Here is a 21915-nt window from a genome sequence, read left to right as displayed (position 1 = left end):
AGGTGGAGTCCTGAGTGGTCTCTGCTCTCTGCTCTCTGCTCTCATCATCAGCAGTAGTGGTTTCACCCTGCACTGTCCTATTGCCACAAAAACAAACTACTCCCAAGCACTAAAACGCTTGACTTCACTGTCCTTACCAATTAAAATGGAAACGGCTACTGAGGGTAGGACTATGCCAGTGTTTGTGTTGAGTGAGTGTATGTGAGAGAGCGAGAGCGAGAGCGAGAGAGAGAGAGAGAGAGAGAGAGAGAGAGAGAGAGAGAGAGAGAGAGAGAGAGAGAGAGAGAGAGAGAGAGAGATGAAAAGAGAAAGCAATGGGGGTGAATAATGACTACTTTTAACACAACAAGTTATGTCTATGATAAATGTCATATTATGGTTTCAGTGCTATACTATAAATCGTTGGGGCTGGTAAAGTTTCCTGTTTTTCTGGATGTTTGACATTATACTCCCTCAGCCCTCACCCCTCCCCCATGGCTTTGCTGGGCAGGCAGGCACAGAGGTCCTGCTGCCTGAGTTCTCCTGGGGATGATGCTATTTCTGCCAGAACACAGAAACATGAACGAAAACTGAACAAAGCCTCTGTGTTGACTCCTACAGTATCCCCTTCCTCACAGAAAACAGTTAAAACACACACACACACACACACACACCCTTCCTGCGACCCCGTCCCTCCCTCCTTCTCTCCCTCCTTCCCTTCCTCCCTCCCCCCGTCTCTCCCAGAAGAGCAGAGCACATCTCAGCGAGCATGGATTCCAAATGAGTGCGCCAGGCCCAAGGTCAGCTTGTTAGCCTCTAGTAATTAAAAACAAGCCCTCTGGAGACGGCAGAGGTTAAACGAGGAGGTTCACTTTTCTGCCTGCGACAACATTATACTGAGATTACACACTCCACTGATGTTGGACATCTTAGCACATGTCCAGACCATGCGCCCAGCATATTAGACTCAACTGAGGCTATTTAGATATAGTATAGGGCATATATATAAAAGGCAATAGATCAATTACCCTTTTTTATGTATAAGGAAAACTCATTATTTTGCCTCTTGGATAAACCAATCCATTCGGAACAAAATAATGATTGTCAATCCCAATTAATTAGATTTGTGTTGTTTCATCCTGTTATTCGTTAAGTTTCCACACTTTTAATTTGGTGTTAAACGAAAAGGAAAAACACCAACTAGAGAGGAGCACTGATAACAGGCAGAGTAGGTTCAGTACGTAGGTTTTGCAATTTGTGAACTTGGGGCAGAGGAGGGAGAGCGAGGGGGATATGGATTGGGCTTTGGGGGAAAAACAGGGAGGGAAAAAAACATTTCTCAGAAAAACAAGCTGTAGAATCTGGTTTGTTCTTAAAGAGAAGGGCCAAAGCTCAGTGACAGATGCTGTAAAATACAGTGGCAGATTTGGAAAGCCTTCCTGCTCCCAGACATTATGGTGCATTACACACTTACAACAACTGAGGCCTCAGATTCAACTCACTCTGACGCCGCAGACACACTGAAAAACATCTCTGCAGAGTATAGATGACTGAAAGAAGACACAGCTATTCTATACATCACGGCATTGTGTGTGTGATGTCTGTCTGCTGTTTGAGGTAGTGGGTGTTCTCTCTCTCTCTCTCTCTCTCTCTCTCTCTCTCTCTCTCTCTCTCAGTCACCTCTGCCTTGCCTCTGCTGAGCAGTGGGGTGGACATGAGGGCATTAATTGTGCTCCGGTGCACCCCACCGTTTAAAAGGCAGCGCAGCGCCAGCCCCGTTTGCCACAAGGCTTGTACAGGCTCATTGCCCAGGGCGACCAGGCAGGCTGACCCAGGCCAGGCCCAGATGTCAAAGAGTGGAGCCAGGCGTTCTGGTGCACTGTGCCGATGCTTTCCAATATGGCCCAACATCTGTCTCATCTGCTGGCACCCAACCTGCTCCCCTGCTCTACCCCTCCTCTTTCTCTCGTTCTCTCTCTTTCCAGCCTGCCTCACTCTAATACACACACACACAAATGCACACACTCTCAACAACACAATCCTTCTCATCTTGGATCTAACTATCCTAGCCTAGCACTGTGTGGGTTCTTCAGGCCCAAAGCTCCTAGTCATCAGTCAGGCCCCTGAGCCAGCCCTCACATTCAGCGCCTCTCACTGCATTATCCACACTCTGTCCATCTGTCCCTCTGTTCACTAAATAGTCTATCCAGCTGCTCACCTAGCCTTCCCATTAGCTCTCCTCCTCTCCACACACAGCTAGCACTGCTGCACTGCTCTGGGTTACCTTCAAAGACCACACTCCTCTCTTTTCCTCTCCTCACAAACAGAGAACCAGCTGCTCTCTCTCTCTCTCTCTCTCACACACTCTCTCTCTCTCTCTCTCACACTCTCTCTCCCTCTCTCTCTGTCTGTCTGTCTCAGTTCTTCTCTCTTTAAACTCAAAGTGAAAAGTGCTTCACTTGTTGTTGGTGATGGCAGAGGCCCCAGTCTCTCCACACATCCGGAGTACACATGCATTTGCCTCCAAACAAAAGATAATACCAGGTTTCCTGCTCTCCCTCTCTGTCTGGGAGTCTTTGAGACTCTGAGTCCTCCCTGTCACTCCAGCCGTCTCAGCCACTGAGTGCCCTCCACACGCATCTCTCTCTGCTCAGATCTGGTCTGGTTGTCATTGTAGCACATGGGCTGCTGCTTTTCATGTATTTATGACAGCAAGGCTGGAGCAGGTTTAGCATGGGGCCTGAGTGATACCATTTACACTGTGATGGATGGTAATTGCAGTGTAAAGTCACCACTCAAGCAATTTAACATCCAATATTTTAAAGCTTAAGGATGTGGCGGCCTGTGTAATTTGGGGAAGAGAAGGAGCAGGAGTGACACACAGAAACAGCATAAGAAAAGACATGAGAGAAAGAAAGAGGGTAATATACAAAGTAGGAGATGGAGGAGAAAGCAGGGAGATATAGATGAGAGAAAGAAAGAGGGTAATATACAAAGTAGGAGATGGAGGAGAAAGCAGGGAGATATAGATGAGAGAAAGAAAGAGGGTAATATACAAAGTAGGAGATGGAGGAGAAAGCAGGGAGATATAGATGAGAGAAAGAAAGAGGGTAATATACAAAGTAGGAGATGGAGGAGAAAGCAGGGAGATATAGATGAGAGAAAGAAAGAGGGTAATATACAAAGTAGGAGATGGAGGAGAAAGCAGGGAGATATAGATGAGAGAAAGAAAGAGGGTAATATACAAAGTAGGAGATGGAGGAGAAAGCAGGGAGATATAGATGAGAGAAAGGGATAGAGTGAGACTGAGGGGCAGAGAGAGATAGGGAGTAAAATGGAGATTTGACAGAGTGAAAGCAGAGGCTCCTATTTGCTGCTCTCTCTGATCCTCTATAGAGAGGACACAGATGTTCCGCTTTATCCAATGATGATTTCTCTAAAACTGCTTAAACCCCAAAGTCTGGCTCCAATGATAAAAAACTGTCCTGTCTAAAGTTCCCTCCTGTTTATCACCCTGGTAAAAGGGCCCAACAATGTATCAGGCCAAAATCAGCTTTAAGGAAATTGTTTTTCAGAGGGCAATTTCTGGGAGAGGGGATAGTGTACAAACAACAAATTAAGTGCAACTCCAAATAGAAAATTAATTTGTGAAATTTAAGGAAATTCTTCTCTTGTTTTGTCCACTCAATTGAATATAGTGGGTGGCGGGACACATCGGGGGTACAATCTGAGCACAAATTCCCCTGTTAGGTGAGATGTGTCAGTTGTAATCAGGCCAGGACAGTCCAGGATGGAGCCATTGTTTCCTGCTTGTCCTGAGCTCATCCCAGGCCTGAGTGGACCCTAATGAAGAGGGGCACTCGGTCGGAGGGATAGTTTACACCTTCTCTCCTGTGACTCGTAGACGAGGGCCAATCTGTCAGGGAAGCACTGAGTGAAATTGCCCTGTGTACTGAAAATGCCTGGTGACAGCCTCTCCCTGCCAGCCACCATGGCCACGCCATCCCACCCTGTATTGACAAGCAAATTACACTCTCCAACACTCAAACGCACCGACCAAGATTCATTTACATCCATCAGCCCTAAACCTTTGTTACCATGGTTTTTTATGCCTGGAGAGAAAGGGCAGAGAGGAGGGGGAGTGAGAGGATCCTCCACGCAGGGCCCAGACTGTTATGACAGTGGAGATTGTGAGCGGGTGCGTGGCCAACATTAAGACTGACAGAGCGGCTAGCATCCCTGACTGGATGGCTGAGCACATTACCGCTGCTGCATTGTGGGAATTAATTCCTCCAATAAGATACTTTTTTAAGGTTCATATATTTCACAATCTAAACTGAGTAAATTGGTGAAAATTATACCTTGCCAGGCTGCTGACAGGGAGAGATATTTTAATTAGAAAGGCATGCTGAGCCAATGCCATGCAGGGGGAGGGTCCTCAGCCCAGGAAGTAGAAGGGGTTGCAGGTGAGGGGGTTTGCAGAGTCTCAGTGCTTCCTGTCTGGTGATGTGTGAAAACCAAACTTAGTGATATGGTCATTACTGATGATCACACCCAGAACACACACACTTCTGTCTGACTGATCCTCCACAGGATCTCCTCGGCAATTAGCAGCACAGATGCTTTGTTAAAAGATTAGCATGTAGAATAAGAGCCTACACAGACTAGGAGAGACATCAGAAATACACTGCTGGAAAAACATGATAACCCACTGGGCACAGACATCAGTTGAACATCTAGTTTTGATTTACATTTGGTTGAGTTATCAACTAATGTGAATTCAGTGTGAAATCAACAAAAAATGTCACCATGTCATTGGATTTAGGTTAAAAGTTGGGTGAAAAAAATACCAAATGACCTTAAGTTGATGACTTCTTTCAAATCCAATCAGTTTTCCACATTGATTAAACATAATTTCCCAGTAGAAACTAACATCATAATGTGATGCTTCCTGTACCTACAGGTAAATGCACCGCTCAAATGAGTTGTCCTCTCACTGACAAGGAGCCACAGTGTAAGCCAGACAACTGCCGGACAAAGTGTCTCCTCATATCCTCTCACCACAAATGACACATCTCCTCTTTGTAGCTCTGTTGTTCTTGTTGACTAAAAGAACATATTGTCTGCTTCTTTGGTCCTGATGTGACTTGTGTGACACACACAGAGCTCCTGCTGTGTCCTCTCTTGGCGTCTCCCTCTGTTTCACTGGTAGACTTGAGGGAGATGGGCGGCGGAAGCTAACACTATTATCACTATGAGAGGAGAGAGTGAACTTAACTTAATCACTTCCATCTCTGCCTTCATATTCTGTTTTAATCATCCTGTCCCCCAGCGCTTTGTAGAAGAAGTGATAGGAGTCACATGGTTAGCTTGTTGATCCCAGCACTGGAGAAAAGGGCATGTTTGACTTGCCTTGCTGTTTTAAGGGAGACTCTATGCAGGGTAAATAGCAGCCGGCAGCCAGAATATACCACAGGCAGACAGGCTTCAATTAATAGGAATGCACCTCTTTTTGTTTACTGAGTTCTCTAAAGGTCAGCCAAGTCATGGTCTTGGAGGCTCTGTTTTCGCCCATTCCCAGGGTTAAATACGTTATCAGAATTAATGGCTGAAGCCCCCTCCTCACCCCAGCCTAACCTTCAGATATATGGCTAGCCCATCTGACCTAGAACACAACTAGAAATAGACACTCAGTGGGGCAAGACTGTGCTAACCTCAAGCTTTCTCTATGATACGCAAACAGAGAGTAACACACACACACACACACACAAGAAGAACATGAGCAGACTCATCCCACACCTTCCACGTTCCTGATTGTTCTTCCCATGGCTGCATGGCTCGCTGCGTGATAAAGCAGGGCTCTCCAGCTCCAACTACAAGCATTGTTAGAACTTGCCAAGGCTCATTAATGCTGAGAGCGATAAGCTCTGAAGGACAAATTGTGCTCATGTATCAGCAAGAAGAAAACGTTACAAGACACTTTCCTCTCAGCCTTCCCCTCCTCCCTCCTCCTAGTCCTGTCTGTCTCTGGTTTTGTTTTGTTTCAGTCCTGGCTATCAGAATCCTGGCTATCAGAATCCTAGCTATCAGAATCCTGTCTATCAGAATCCTGCCTATCAGAATCCTGGCTATCAGAATCCTGGCTATCAGAATCCTGGCTATCAGAAAATGGCTACCAGAATCCTGGCTATCAGAAAATGGCTACCAGAATCCTGGCTATCAGAGTCCTGGCTATCAGAATCCTGGCTATCAGAGAGCTTAATGTTTAATTGCTATCAACAGCTTATCACTGGTGTTGAAAAAACAGGGGCCACAAAAAGAAGGCGCTTGGAGAGTTGTTTTTCTTTCTTTCGCTCTCCTTTGTTTCAAAGGCAGAACATTAAAGTCTACTGACGATCCTTATTCAAGTAGTTTCAGATAGCCTTAAATATTTATGATTACAGTTTCAAAAGATATCCTCAATCTTCATACTTCACAGAACTGCAAAGGGCGCTTTGATAATTTCTTAAGCAAGCAGGCAGGAGTAATAGCATTAGTGTAATTGTACAGAGGGTTTCGCTGCTTCCCATAGCCATTCTGTGTATTGGTTATGTAAATAAAACTCAGAGAAAGTAACCTGGGGAATACATATTGTCAATTTGGATAGAATTGCATGCTTGGGCCTGGAGAGGAGCTGGATGGTAATAGTGCTGATAATTATAACGGTAATGACTATGAAGATGGAACCCAGATAATTATCTTTATTAAACAGTATAGCCTGGGGTTAGCCCCTGACCCCAGTTCAGCTCTTACAGCTTCATGTGAACGCCGCTGCAGGGCTTTGGAGCCTATCTCAGCATTCTCTCCTTCTGTTCAGGAATCTCTCTCTCTCTCTCTCTCTCTCATGCTCTCTCTCATGCTCTCTCCCGCTCTCTCTCCCGCTCTCTCTCATGCTCTCTCTCATGCTCTCTTTCATGCTCTCATGCTCTCTCTCATGCTCTCTCTCCCGCTCTCTCTCCCGCTCTCTCTCATGCTCTCTCTCATGCTCTCTCTCATGCGCTCTCCTGCTCGCTCTCATACTCTCTCCCGCTCTCTCTCATGCTCTCTCCTGCTCTCTCTCATGCTCTCTCTCAGGCTCCCTCCCGCTCTCTCTCATGCTCTCTCTCATGCTCTCTCCCGCTCTCTCTCATGCTCTCTCTCCTGCTCTCTCCCGCTCTCTCTCCCGCTCTCTCTCATGCTCTCTCTCCCGCTCTCTCTCATGCTCTCTCTCATGCTCTCTCTCATGCTCTCTCTCAGGCTCTCTCTCATGCTCTCTCCCGCTCTCTCTCATGCTCTCTCCCGCTCTCTCTCATGCTCTCTCTCATGCTCTCTCTCCCGCTCTCTCTCATGCTCTCTCCTGCTCTCTCTCATGCTCTCTCTCATGCTCTCTCTCATGCTCTCTCCCGCTCTCTCTCATGCTCTCTCTCAGGCTCTCTCCCGCTCCCGGTCTCCCGATTACATTTAGACTGCACACCCCTCTGTCTGCACACAACACATACTGCTTTAGGTCATACAATGTAATGCAGGAACATCAGAGGTCTGTACTTAACTTTCCTAATACAGTAAACAGTCTCTGTCTGATAGATTCTACAGGAGGTGATTAAGGTAACTGGAGTGATTTTCATTCCCTCTAATAACTATTATCATCCTAACCCACATCTCTGGTGGAGCTATGGGGTTAAATCCTCTATAAAACAGGGTAAACTGCATGTGTAAGGTGATAAGCTTGTAGGAGCTAGGGCCTCCAGGATTATTTAGTGTGCAGCTCACTACTTAGCATACAGCTGCTTAGCCGTTTTTCTGCCCTGGGCTTGGCAGGCGTCCTGAGCAGCATTCTTTGTGGTAGCACATACCTGAAGCTGGAGGGGGCTGAGTCCTGATGCTGCCGCAGCTGCCATTGTGGATGGAATGAACTGCACCGGGTAGTTGTCACCTGTCGGGGGGAGAGAACAATGTGCACAGGTTGAGACAATGGGCTAAGGGAGCCGGGCCCACAGCGGCCAGGCATGTGCCAACACAGTCCCTGGGACCTCTTCTCCCTCTCCTCTCCTCCTCTGGGCCCTTGGCTACCGGCCCAAACATCTGCACCAACAAAAGGCTCAGCTGGGCCGACTGGAGCAGCATTACTCAAGAACGAATCCCTCCTCACCACCCCCCTCCTCACTAACCCCCTCCTCACCACCCCCTCCTCAAACTCCCACTCCCTGCTCTCCATCTCCACGCTGGAAACCAACAGGCACTATGAAAGGTGTGTGTGTGTTAAATATCTGGGTGATTATAAGTGATTACACAGAGGAAGTGGCATGTTCTCTCAGGCATTTGTAGACATGCCCTGCTATTGTTTGACACAACATTGTTTGTTTGGCAGTGAGAGTTTTGGCAGACAAGAGGGAACAGTGCTTTAAGAAACTAGTTAGAACAAGTGTGTTGTTACAATAACACGCTTAACAAATAACAGTCTTATCTTGGTATCACTTCAATCTAACCAGTATGAACGACTCTTTTTATACCCTTTTTATTTGATTGCTTTACAGTGCCTTTGAAAGACAGGTATGAAGTAGGTGGAGTCTATATGATTGATGTTGTGGGAGCGTTGAGTGTGTCACTCAGTACCAGAAGCCTTTACACTCAGCCCAGTGTGTTCAGACAGACAGACAGACAGCACAACCCCAGTGAGACGGGCCAGGCCAGTAGTGTAGCCTACTGGCGTGAGGGGAGCGGAGAGGGGAGGGGAGGGGAGGGGAGGGGGGTTGACTGAAGCATGCGTACTGAGGGGGAATTGGCCCTAGTTCAGACCCCACTTCCGTCTGTCACTTCATATGGAGCCATTAAGCAACAGGCATGAGGGTACATGTCTGTACTTTTGAGGAAGACCCATTTCAGTTGAATGCATTCAGTTGTACTGACTAGGTCTCCCCCTTCCCCTTTTTCTTCCTTCACCCTCACTTTGCAATCTTGTACAGCACATTGTGATACAGCCAGGAAATTCAATCCCCATTTAAGGCAGGGGCAAATAAAATCAGGCCAGTGAAGTGATTTCAAATTGTCTCGTAGGAGGGGTGCGGTGTGGGTCGTTACTACCCGCATGGCCTTTCTCTCTCAATGCATGAGTATGCCATCCCTCTCTCTGTGCAGAGGAGGAGGAGTGGGGGAGTTCTGCGTGACTTCAAGGGGGGCTCAATGACAAGTCATGTGAAACCAGGGAGGAAGTCATGTGAAACCAGGGAGGGGTCAGCTGCCAAGAGAGGACACCCCAGGCACTGTACTGGGGGCTCTGAAGGGGGGTCTCGGGGGGTCTAGAGTGTCCAGGGTGGTATGCAGACTCCAGTAGACTGGGTGTGCTGCCAGCCTGGTGTCAGTAATGAAAGAGAATCAGGGTTTTAAAGTGTGCTGCTGTCCTGAGGATGGCTGATCCCATGGTCAGGCCTGGGTGATGGATCTCTAGGAGGGTTAAACGGGGGGGGGGGGGGGGGGGGGGGGGTCAGATGATGCCATGGCTGTGTCAGAGCTGGGGACATAGCTCTGGCACGCTATGGATCCGGTGTTTGTTGTCACTCCTGGAACTGCTGAGGGATTAGATGGATGGATTCCCTTCATCATGACAAGTCGGCTGCCGGAGCCCTGATGCAGCACAGTGACCACTGTGATACAAACAGGATCTCTCATCCACAGTGAACCAAACTCAAGGGTGATTTATGTCCTGTCAGAGCTTACATACAGAGGGTCCTCCATAGGTATTAACCAGTAATTTACCTCTGATATGGTCGGTACTACCAACAAGACCAGTATCAAAGACATTCCCTGTCCAACAAGACAGATGGGGCCAATGAGCAGCTAGCTGTTCAACATCATAATGCTATAGAGAAAGAGAAAGCAGAGACAGACAGGAGCTGCTGAATGATGTTTAAAGGTCTGTGATGGTAATGGTGGAGAGAAAGGTTCATCTCATCCTGCATTCCTTTCTCAGCCAGGTGTCATGCTGAAAAACGGGCCCAATTAAGTGGAGTTGTGTGGGACTGAACGGCATTGGGCCCTGACCCTCTAAATCGGTGAGCACCCTCATATCTAGTGCAGGGCCCTCCAGCTGCCTGGAGCCTGGGCTTGAGGACACCACAGCCTGAGAGCCTGGGCTCAACACTAATGAAAAGGAGTGGGTAGGACCATAGAGCAGGGCCTGATGTAGGAGAAGGGAAAAGCCTCTCTCTAACAGAGCTCTTCACAACTGGGCACCTGATGCCAAGGGCAATGTCAAATATTCTGTCAGAATACTAGAGTTCTTTGAAAACAAGTGGCTCTGGAATGATTGTTCAATTACTAACTCTATGCCCTCTTTCACTTTCTCTGTTTGAAGTGCTAACAATGTCTCTATCCAGCTAAACAAGGCGGTGAGAAAGTTGGTGCTGAACAACAATAGAAGGCCTAACATGTGTGAGCATGAATGGCTGACACAGATTCCATGGAGCTCTAATGCAGCTACTGTATTCAGTCACAAGAGGGACAAGCCAGTCGGTTATTGTGCGGCGGCAGAAACAGAAATGTAGCAGCAGTCATTCCAGCTGGATGTCTGTGCGTGTCCTCATCATAGCATAGGGACCCAATGACCATGGAGTCATTCTGCAGGACCATTAGACTACTATCAGAGTGAATGTCTCTGTGTCCATGCAAACAGAGCGAGCTGGTGTCTATTTGTTTAAAGGATGACCTGCGTCTCTGCTCTGCCATGCAACGTCAGGGCCATTGAGCACAGTGTGCAGAGGGAGAGATGGCACGATGCTACGACGCTGGCAATAGTTCTGTCGTCGTGGCAACACCGCGGGGTCGAGGTCATAAGCAGTGGTCCCTGGGAGGGTCTGTCTTATAAAGATGACATCAGATTAGTGTGCCCTAGCGTGGAAGTTAACGCTTGGCCACTTCCCTAGTCTTCATGGAGGGTGGACACAGCAGCATCCTCTGATCTAGCAGACGGGTCATAAGGTAGGATCTTGCGTTGGGGGTTGAGGATAGTAGAGAGCTACTTCAGTTGATCATGGTAGTCATTTTCAGACTTTTTTTCCTTTTCTTTATGAATAACTCATGAATAATTCAGGCTGTGTGTACACATGGCGACCCATGCATGCCGTGAGTCCATAATACCTTCTGGTATTTGTACTAAAACATTTTCCATGTCAAATGTATTAAAGAAATCGACAGGCAAAAGAATCCCCTCAGGCGCTGTGTTCCAGCTGTCATGCCTCTGTAGTTCCAAAATAGCTGACTATTTTTTTCATCCTGTGGCTTTATCGTAAATGTATTAGCTGCACTACCACACCTTTTAATGTTCTGCTATTTACCTGCTGACTAGACTAGCCAATCTTACTCCACCCCCTCTGACTTCCTCCAAGTCCTGGAGTTACCTCAATGTTGTGATACGACGCTAACAACAAATGTATTTCTGAGAGCATTCAGGAGAGACAAAAAGAGGCCTGGACTTTCCCTCCCCCCAGGTCGGTCAGGGAGATGAGAAAACCCTTGCATGTGCAATTTTACTTTACTTCCATCCGATAGTCAATGTTCAGCAAGAATTAAACTGGAATACCCAGCCATAGAGCTAAGGAGAGAGGATGTATGGCTGAGTCCACTCCAGGTCAAGGATCTGCCTGAATATTTAATTATAGAAGCCCAGAGTGGCACATCTTTAATTCTCAGCAACAATGAGCAGGGAGTCAAACAACAAGTCGTAGCAATTTCCCACAAATTTGTTTTGGGATTTGGAATGTATTGCGTGTGGAGCCATTCTCTTTCTCCGTTCGTCACACAAAGGGAGAGGGAGGCAAGCTGCTACAGGCAAGGGGAGCAGAGGCACCTCCGGGAGGGGGCCTTCACCCTTCAACCCCACAGGACAAATTACTGTCTGCCTGGGAGACACTGGCCCTCCTCTTCCTCCTCTCAATTTGACACCTTAACCCTGACTCTTCTCATCTCTTCTTTCTCCTACTGTCTGTCAGTCGGTCTGTCTGTCTGTCTCTCTCTCTCTCTGTCTGTCTGTCTATCTCTGGATGAGTGACATGTGTCAGCTCATCTCCATAAAGAGATACAGAAGGACAAGACACTATCTCAGAATAGTATGTCTGGACATTCATACAGTCCTGTTTCTGGTGCTATCACATTCCACAATATGCAGTATGTTTAAATTGACATCTAAACTGTGCATAATCCTTTGAGTGATTGATGAGTACAGTGAGAGAGTGAGGGGGTCAGTGAGTACCTAGGTACAGTACTGTGTTTCTGCAGCAGGCAGTTCCCTCAGCATAGTGATTACAGCCAGAGAAGTCATGTTGAAAAGCTGTTTACATTCCACTGCTCCTTTACTCATATCTATTGTTGAACAGGCATGCTGCCTTGGAGTTGAACACAGAACCCTCCCCAAGGCTTGGCTCCACTTACAAGGTGACATAGAGTACTGTACATTATCTGCCTTGGCCTTACTGACTACACTTTTATTTGGTGCCGTGTGGAGACTGGGATATGTGTAGTGTAAGGATCCTATGATAATGGGGGCAGTGAAAATTAGCATTACTGACATAAAATACATTGCAAGTAAATGTATGAAATATATAACCATAATAAATATGTGGGATAGATTATATTGGGAAAGGTCCTTCATTAATAAGATGACCCATGCTGTCAAAATGAACCTGTGTCTGTGAGGAGGAGAACTGCATGTACATAACATTGAGAAGTAGACAGAGAACAGGACAGACAGAGACACAGGAAGAAACAACAGAGAGAGAGAACGAGAGGAGCATACCTGGCTTGTAAGAGATTCCCGGTGGGAAGAGAAAGCCCTGCTGGGCTGCGGCGGCTGCTGCCAGGGTGCGCTGGTCGTGTGGAAAAATAGGGATCATGAGCGGAGGCATGTGACCCTGGACCTGCTGAACAGAGAGAGAAGCTGAGATCAGAGAGAGGCCTAGCTGAGCTGCAGACACAGAGCAGCACACTGAGGCAGGCAGGCAGGGGGAGAGGAGAGTGGAGCACAGAGCAGATCACAGCCTGGCCTAACACGTCCTGACAGGGGGCTCTGCGGCTCTGACGGCCCTCGTGTGCTCACACAATACCTGGCCCGGCCACGTCTGTTCCTAATCCCTCCAACACTATTTCACATAGGAACATCAAAGGACCCTGTTGTACGCGCATTGTCTCCCCCTATTTGAGCACCTGTAGAGGGCTGTGTGGTGTGTATGGTGTGTGAATGGCGTGTGTACGGTGAGTGGGATGACCGATGGTGACAGATACAGACTGGTATGGGAATGAATCAACAAAATGTCCTCAGTCTGGTCGCTGTAGTGTCGGTGGTGTGGTGAGATGGGAGGTCGAACCATAACGCTTTATACAGACATGTACAAACAGACAGGGACACCCTCACACAAACAACCTGCCACCCTGACTGACAGGGGAAGATGAGCTCAGATATACAGCCTCTATCTCATACTTTTGGAGGATAATTTATACAGACGATAAAAGCCCAGGCGATCCGGTAATTTACAGCAACAGCTTTCAGCCGCTGTCTGTTTGTGATATTTCATCTTAACGTCCAGAGCCATGCCCTGCCCCCCACATATCCTACACTGCTCCTCAAACTGTCTAAACTGTTTCAGTCTAACATTATTAACCTTCACTGTCCACGCTGAAGCTGTCTGTCCTGTTCTGACTCTCTACAGCAAGAGGATAAATATGTGCTCTCGCTGTGTGTGTGTGTGTGTGTGTGTGTGTCTGTTTATTTGTGTAAGTGTTTTTGGGTGTGTAAGTCTGTTTGTTTGTGTAAGTGTTTTTGTGTGTGTGTGTGTGTGTGTATTGTTAATGTCTCTTAGAGGCAGTGAATTGTGTGGGGGGCTTCAGAATGAGACACATGCTGAGAGCTGAAGCAGACCCCAATCTGACTGTGATCCTCTGCTTCCTGCCTGCCGGTGATAGGGTGCAGCCAGGCTGTGTTGGGCCTGCGAGGGTTAATCTAGCACCGGGCCAGCCCACCTCAGGGGAACCCGCCTGGAAAACGGGTTAATAAAGGTCAGCCCCCAAAATAAACACTTTACAGAATGTTTCTCCATTCATCCCTCTTTAAAATCAACTTGCAATAAAACGGGTCTGGGTGCAATTACTCCCGCAGCATTGGGGCATGAAATCAACCTGCTTTGAGCAACGACTTTTCCCCCACGTTCTAGCTGAGGTCTGCTTATGATCTCTGTCTGCTCCCCCTGTGTGCCCTGATCTGGTGCAGCAGGGCCCGTTCCCCACCGCTATATGTCCTCAGGACCACTCTATCGATCTGGCCAGAGGTGCAGAGGTAGACTCAAAACTAAATAAATAACACTTTCTGTCTACGGAGCTTTTCAACAAAGTGCAAGTATAGAAAGTACATTAGAAAAGGAATGGAGAAGCATGTCATTTCCTTTTTTCTTTCCTGTAATCTGAAAAGTATTTCTGTAAAATGTGCTGCGGCTGGAGAAAAGTCAATAACCTGGGAGACTGTTGGAAATGACCTTAAATAAAATGTATTTTTTTGTGGAATTGGTGTTCCAGGTTTCTAGGCAGAGGGGATAAAAGATGGCCCTTGGCCCCGCACGTATAGAACATATGGAAAAATGAAAATAATTAATGTCCCAACATGAGTTAGAGCCAGCGACAGGTGAACAGGTACACTGGGGAACAGGGCCTGCCCTGTGTTGGAGTGTTCGTTCTATAAAACCAGATGAAGTAAGTACTGCACTCACAGTGCAGAGAAAGACTCTCTCCCTCCCGGTAATGTCAGTCTACCCCCAGGAAGGTTATTAAGGTTAGTCACAAACATAATTGCAATTAACCTTACTCGCATTAAACTAACAAAACGAATCAGGCTAAAGCCAGGGTGTTCCACTGAAACAGCTGCTCCAAATGTGGAACGTAAGTATTATTGTAATGAGCTGAATACACTGAGCTTCATAGATTCAACACATTTAATCATAATTCTATTACTCCATAGCTATTTATCACTGATAAATATTGATCTATTCCCTGTCATCATTGTTTCAAACAGTAATATCATCAGTTTAGTTGTCTAATGAAATCAGACGTTTGTTCATACAAAAGAGTGAAATAAATGTGTTTAGGCATGTCGACACTAATTACTGTAGAGATCACTCTAGGGGCAGAAGGATATTCTGTTCAGATATGCCAGATAATTGGAATCTGAGACAAAATCTATATCAAGAAAGTACAGTGTCAATCAGACAATAGCTAAACTCATCAAATATCCTGAATGTTGCCTACAAACAAAGCTGTAAATGAAAAGGGAAATCTCTCCAGTGACAGCACTGTTTTTATTGAATAGATATCACAATAAAGAGATTTACACAGGCGAGAGGAAATATGAATATGTATCGGGGAAAATAAGGGCATTGGGTTTGAATGTTTGTGATTTACAGTAATGAGCACTGTGCATTAAACTTTAATTTACTCTGCTAATGTCAGAGAAAGGGAAATCAAATCTGGAGAAGCTTCAAAGTGCCAGCTAATAGTGGAAGTCTAGCCTTCAGCCTGTCAATTAACACATGGCACGGTAGTTCAGCAGACAATGCATTTATCCATTTACACATTATCACTCTCATTTTCCATTGACTGGAAACAACCGTCAAAAAAGCATCAGAAGAATGGCAGTTATGATGATACGTTGTTGATCAATTACAGATCAGCTCCCAGACAAAAGACATTTCAGTGTGTGTGTGTGTGTGTGTGTGTCAGTTTCTCCACACTTTGTGGCAACACCCAGACCCTGAAAGAGTTACCCTCAAATTAATCTGCCTATCGGCTGGGACCTCAAACTATTCCTATTGCCAGGAGAATCATGAGGAGTCTGATAGAATGAAGTGGAGCAGATGTGAGCAGAGCACTTGGGACGCGTCCTCCCCACTCATTGTTACGCTGGCACTGCTCCCTCTTTGTCTTAGCACTGCTAAGCACTGGATAATACCATTTCACACCATCTGCCCCAACGCTTCATTAAAGATACATGAATGGGCTATCTTATGAGGAACAGGTGCTATTGTTAGTCCCAGAAGACTCGGCACTGAGGATCGGACTCTGGATACTTGAGGAAGAGCATCTGTAGTGATCAGTCAGACAGATAGTTGGCTGGGGCTGCTCCCTCTGCCAGCACACGCACCAACAGAGGTTTCCAGGGGTGAGAGAGGCCTCTCAACCACCTTGCAACATGTATCATCAATTCAGATGACCTGATGAAGTCTGTACCAGTCCAGAGTGCAATCTGTTTCGCTCTCAACGATGTGCTGGCATAATGAGAAATGGCACTAACTCTCAGTTTTAATTAGATTTAACATTGTGAATAAAAATTTTAATAAATAGAATAAAAAAAGAACTCAAATATATCTGTGAATATTATAAAAGATGACTGAAAATAAAGTGTGTAAAACCAGCTTGAGTATACAGTGAGATTCATTCTAACTGAATCAATGTCATTAGTGGAAGCATTGACATCAGCACTACAGTGTTGTAATGGTTTACAGCAGCAGCTAATCCTGGGGTCAGCCAGTACAGAGAGCAGAGCCAGCCAAAGGCCTGGGATTGACCATGGTCAGATTACCATTACACTCACTCAGAGTCTTCTCTCCTGTCACACACACACTGACAGACACACACAGACGCAGACAGACAGACAGACAGACAGACAGACAGACAGACAGACAGACAGACAGACAGACAGACACACACACACACACACACACATACACACACACACAGACAAACATGCGCATGCAAACAAACACGCGCATGCAAACAAACACATACAGGTGCAAATGGAGATGTACAAGCCATTACTGTGCTCAATAGGGCCCCTGTCAGCACCTATGCTCCTCACTGTCTGTAGCGGTCTTTAAACAGGGCCCAGGAGACACCCTGCAGCACTACCGACCCAGCCCAGCAGGCCCCCCCGCACCCCCAAACACTAACACAGTCTGATCCTCACCAAGCGTCACTGGGATGCTGTCCTCTTCCCCTTTTTAAAGGAGGAGGGGAGTTGTTTTAACATGTTCAAATTCCCTCAATGTTGTCAAGATGAGATAGAAGACAGAAGAGGAAAGGAAAAAAAAGTGTGATTTTGTCTCATTTTGTCTTAAAAGTTTGGAGCTGCTGAGAAGCACAGTGGGAGTCTCAGGTGAAATGTCTAAGCGGTAGCTGCCTGACACCCTCCGACGTGCTACCCAGATGTGTTTGGAGGAATATCAGACCTGTATGTGAGGTTTCATCTTTATTCATTTGATTTAAAGAGAGTCACCCAGAGTGTATCAGTCTAATAACATGACTTTGTGCAGTGTTACATTATAAAGCTAAATAGTCTGCCACAGCTCCAGCAACCCCACTTTTCACATCTTACCTGAGGAGTTAGAAAATACATTGGGTTGATATAATTTGACCCAGAGAGGATTGGCTCCAGCTGTTACTGTAAGTGCTGATAGTTGACACGGAGTTCCCCCCTACTCTCTACTGAGTCACACACCAAACGCCTGAGAGTAGAAAGCACCTTAGGAGCTCCATTTGAAGGTAAAGCGATCTACAGGAAGCTGGTAGCCCTGGCTTCATCCCCACAGAAAGCACAGTAACTGACACCAGACGGCCATGTGAACTCAACACCCGGCCTGCTTCTGTGCTACTGTGCTGCTGCTACGGCGAGAGAGAGAGAGAGAGAGAGAGAGAGAGAGAGCGAGAGCTGGGCGAGTGCTTTCTGGAGCACAACCAGGAGGAAAATCACTGAATGGAACCACTCATGTGCTCTAGAGTCTGTGCATTACTTTGTTCTAGAGAGGTCAATTCATAAAACAATCCCAGAGATCCCCAAGCACACATTACTCCCACATCACAGGTCATTTATCAGTTAACCGCACTCCTCCAGCGTGACCACACTACAGCTTTACGCACTAATCCAACACAGGCTCTGACACACACAGAGGCACGGGCACACATACATGTACACACACACAGGCACATGCACACTCACAAAGACAGAATGTGACAGCACAAAAGGGTGCGCACACACACACCCACACACACAGTCCAGTGTAGTTGTGTTATCAGAGTCCCAGACATTGTGCTCTGTTTGGTGTGTGATGGTAATCAGGCCAGTGGATCGATAGCGCTGAGCCAGACTTTGATCCCTCAGCCTTGTGGCTACCTGGTATTAAGGCCAGGTCTCCACCTCCCTCCCCAAACCTCCCTCCTCTCCACCTGCCTCCCAGACTAGAGAACATTGTTCCCTCTGAAATGTGATCCCAATCTACTACAGAGGTCCAGGTCAGCAACAAAAGGTCGTTGTCCTGGACATGACTGTGACCTGTCTCCCCCTCCCTCGGACCCTGAGACCTCACATTTAGCCAGCAGGTAAAAGATTAACATCGTCTGCCAAAGGACACAAGTCATTCTCTATTCTGCTGGAGAGGCGTCTGAGCAAGAGCCTGACTAATAATACGCGTACGCTATGCCGCTGCTCTTTGACAACAGGGACTGTCTGGAGGGTAGGGGAGGGGCGTAGTGTCCACTCTCCCTCCAGTCTATCTGCAGCAGAGAGCAGGATAAGGTGCAGAGGAATCCGACACTGGGGTGAGGTCGGGCCGTCTGGGGAATAACCAATAGATGACTTCTTGTTCCACTAATTCCTTACACAGTAAAACAAGCTCTCTTGGAATGGAGCCATTCCAATATGTCTATATTAAGTCTGCTGCTGTTAAAAAGCAGGGCAGACAGCACCCTCCAGCCAGCCCCCTCCCTCCCCCTGACTGCCCCTGGTTCCAGGCTGGCTCAAGAACTCTGCACTGACTGGAGGCCGCTGTACTCTCCTGTACTGTATGCCACACTGGCTCACTGGAAACCATACAGTATGTCAGTACACTGAAGGTTATACCTAAACAATTCTAGGACATTTACAAGTGTGATGTTTAGGTTATGATAGAACAAGTCCTATGAGACTTTCCAATCATGATGCTGAAGATTAGAAGAGAATATGATGAAACATACCAGTATGTTGGTGAATGTTACTGATGTTCAGTAAATTGGTTGAAGCATTAACATGTTAAGAGTACAAAGCAGAAGAATGAAGCTACTCCCCTGAGAATAGATGTGATCAATGTAGATTCAACAGAAATTGTGTACTTAATGCAAATTCTTGAGTCTCAAATACCTTCAATGTAATTTAAGTGTGTAAATATTTAACGTAATTTGATTTGTATTGGATATAAAATATCAAAGATAAGCCTTGGGGTTGAAATGTTATGTAGGGTACAAAAGCTGCTTTCATGATACTCTCTCTCTCTCTCGCACACAGAGGAGAGGACACAGAGACACACACACACACACACACGTACACACACGTACACACCCACACTACCCCCTCTCCCAAATAAATGTCCTACTATTCCAGAACCACATTCTTACATTACTACCACCTCTATAATGTTACATTTCCAGAAAACATGAGATCTGTGTGGATGTTTTTTGTTAGGCACACAATGAAATAGAAGGGGAAAAAAATCCTATTCTGGCATGGTCTGGTCATGAAATTCAAAAGGTTTGCAGTAAACTGCTCAAATCCATGGGGACTCCCTCAAACAGCATGGATAATGACAGGAAAGATGCAAACAGACATAAACAAACCCACAAGTGAGTCTGGGCCTGGCATCATTATCCTGCGTATACATCCCACCTCTATGGGATTGGGAATAAGCAGAATGCCTCTGACCCTCACTGCAGGGGGGCGGGTGGAGTTGTAAAAGAGGTCGGACACGGCCTAGTCAGAGAGCCCACCATAACCATGGTGAACAGGCTGGGGAGATGTGAGGAATAGAAGGGTATGAACATGTGAAGCGTAGGAGAAAATGTGAAAAACTATTGGCATATGCCTGTGAAAACACATGCTCTCCACATAGCATTTTACATTGAATTATTTCTCTTCTGATACTTCCATGTGTAAATCATCCCTTGTAAAAATATACTTCTGATGTACAGTCATTTTTCTGACATTTTCTCATGTAATTCGGGTTTATTTAAAACCAACATATGATTTATATTTTATTTTAAACATCTACTGTTTCTGTGAATATAAAAGAACACAAAACAATTCTAACAACCTCACCATTGTGGAGACTGGGTGGGAGATTGAGCGGGAGTCTGGAGTGAGTTAATAAGAGACTGCAGTGTGTCTGGTGGTGGGACAGAGAGCTGGCTGGCTGGCGTTGGACCACCCCTAATCTAATAATGGCATTGTCCACACGGCGGCTGGCTGGCCTCTGGGCTGGAGGCTGGTCAGGAGGAGGCTGGAGTAGCAGGGGAGGACTTCCCCTTCTTCCTGTCCTCTCCTCTGCTCCCTCCACTCTGCACATAGACTGAGCCTCTGTCTTCACAATTGCCTCCCAGCTGCTGGGGCTTGGGAAAACAACAGAGTGGGCTCTGTTGTCCGGCAGAAAGCACGATTGTTACGAGGGACCACTTTATTACAGGCATATGAGTGTGCTGAGACTTTAAAACGCGCTCAAATGTCATGTGCACACCGAGTGACGGGCAAGAATAATTCTGGAGAAAAAAATACCTAAAAAAAACCTAACAATTCTGTGTCTGAATAACGGTGCAGGACAGAACGGGCCATTCATTGTGTTCCATAGGGAATGCTTGGACTCTCCTCCGCCCAAAAACAAAAAGGGTATTTTTTTGCTGCCGTGGGCTGAATGCTTTGCTTTGCCACCCGGGCCCTAAGAAAACACGGGCCCCCTTTCTCCCTGCCGGCTGGCCGCACACACTAGATCCTATTAATGCAGCCCTCTCCCTGTGAGTGTGCCCACTGTGGAGGCCGAGGGCTGCGCAGAGCCAACGCAAAGACAAAACAGTTTGCTCAACATTAGCAGGGAAAACACTGGCCGAGCGGAGAGGGAGAGGAAACTAAGTCAACTTCACACTGGAGGATGTGTTCTCCGTCAACTGATATTTTCCTTTGGAGCACGGGGTCCAATGAGTGCCAAGTATAAGGCGACTGGCCACCTTCATCCAGGAAAGGATTATGGGGAGCAATAGAGTTGTAAACAGGTGCTTTATAATGATATTCAGAGGTCATAGAGTATGGCTTTATGTATCATAGCTACGGTTGGCCTCGTTTCACTATTAATAATGAGCTGCTCCTGTTAGGGTTATGAAGTTTATTTAACAGTACTGTCTTATCACAGAGCTCACTAGGTTCCCTAATGCCGGGTGAGATGCACTACAGCTCCAGTGATCTGCTGTCTTGTGTTGAGTACTGTTATCACTAGCATTGAGCTACTATGTGAGGCTGCAGGGTCCTGGCATAAATGACTAAATCCCAGCGCTGGTTTGGAATCCCCTCAGGTGACTAATTTAAGGCAGACATTCAGGTGTGACTTTACACATTACAACTGTTCATGTGACAGCCCTTGTCAAGATGCAGGCAGTTCATTAACGCAGCCTAAACAGGCGAGGTGTGGGAGCACAAAGACGCTGCGCTGCCCTGCTGATAAAGACCGCTAGGAGATGTTGTGTCATTAACATTAATAATGGCGGGGTGTTTATGTACATGCTTACATCACCAACAAAGACATGTGCGTTCCTAGCATATGTTCCCCACACAAATGTGCCATTGTGTGCCAGGCAGGCAGCCTCTATGAACCCATCACATCGTGTAAGTACTGGGGATGTGTATCTTTCAACGTTTACACTCTCTCCAGTTTTCCATTCACAAGCTAGGGCCCAGTGTCAGAGGAAATGGAGCCTAATGCAATAATAAGGCCATTCAATATCCCCACTCTCTGTGTGTACCTTAACCCTGACCTAACGAAGCCTTAACCCTGACCTAACGAAGCCTTAACCCTGACCTAACGAAGCCTTAACCCTGAC

The 21915-nt window shown here is 46.6% G+C and overlaps 1 protein-coding gene across 13 annotated transcripts in view; it reads right to left on the bottom strand.

Moving 5' to 3' along the window:
* The window catches only part of sox6 (SRY-box transcription factor 6), a 200594-nt gene that overhangs the window by 43112 nt on the left and 135567 nt on the right, over positions 1 to 21915 (bottom strand). For all 13 annotated transcript variants that reach the window (XR_004206768.1, XR_004206765.1, XR_004206766.1 and 10 more), the window contains 2 exons: positions 12785 to 12905; positions 7851 to 7930 (listed from right to left, as the gene is read on the bottom strand). Coding sequence is in view for 9 of the 13 variants with exons in the window: in XM_031813468.1 (XP_031669328.1) it covers positions 7851 to 7930; positions 12785 to 12905 (201 nt within the window). In the remaining 4 variants the exon portion in view is untranslated. The remainder of the gene's footprint in view (positions 1 to 7850; positions 7931 to 12784; positions 12906 to 21915) is intronic.

Source organism: Oncorhynchus kisutch, linkage group LG3 (assembly GCF_002021735.2).
Source record: "Oncorhynchus kisutch isolate 150728-3 linkage group LG3, Okis_V2, whole genome shotgun sequence".
Classification (NCBI taxonomy): domain Eukaryota; kingdom Metazoa; phylum Chordata; class Actinopteri; order Salmoniformes; family Salmonidae; genus Oncorhynchus; species Oncorhynchus kisutch.
The sequence above is the reverse complement of the archived record's forward strand: the minus strand, read 5'-3'. Positions and strand labels throughout refer to the sequence as shown.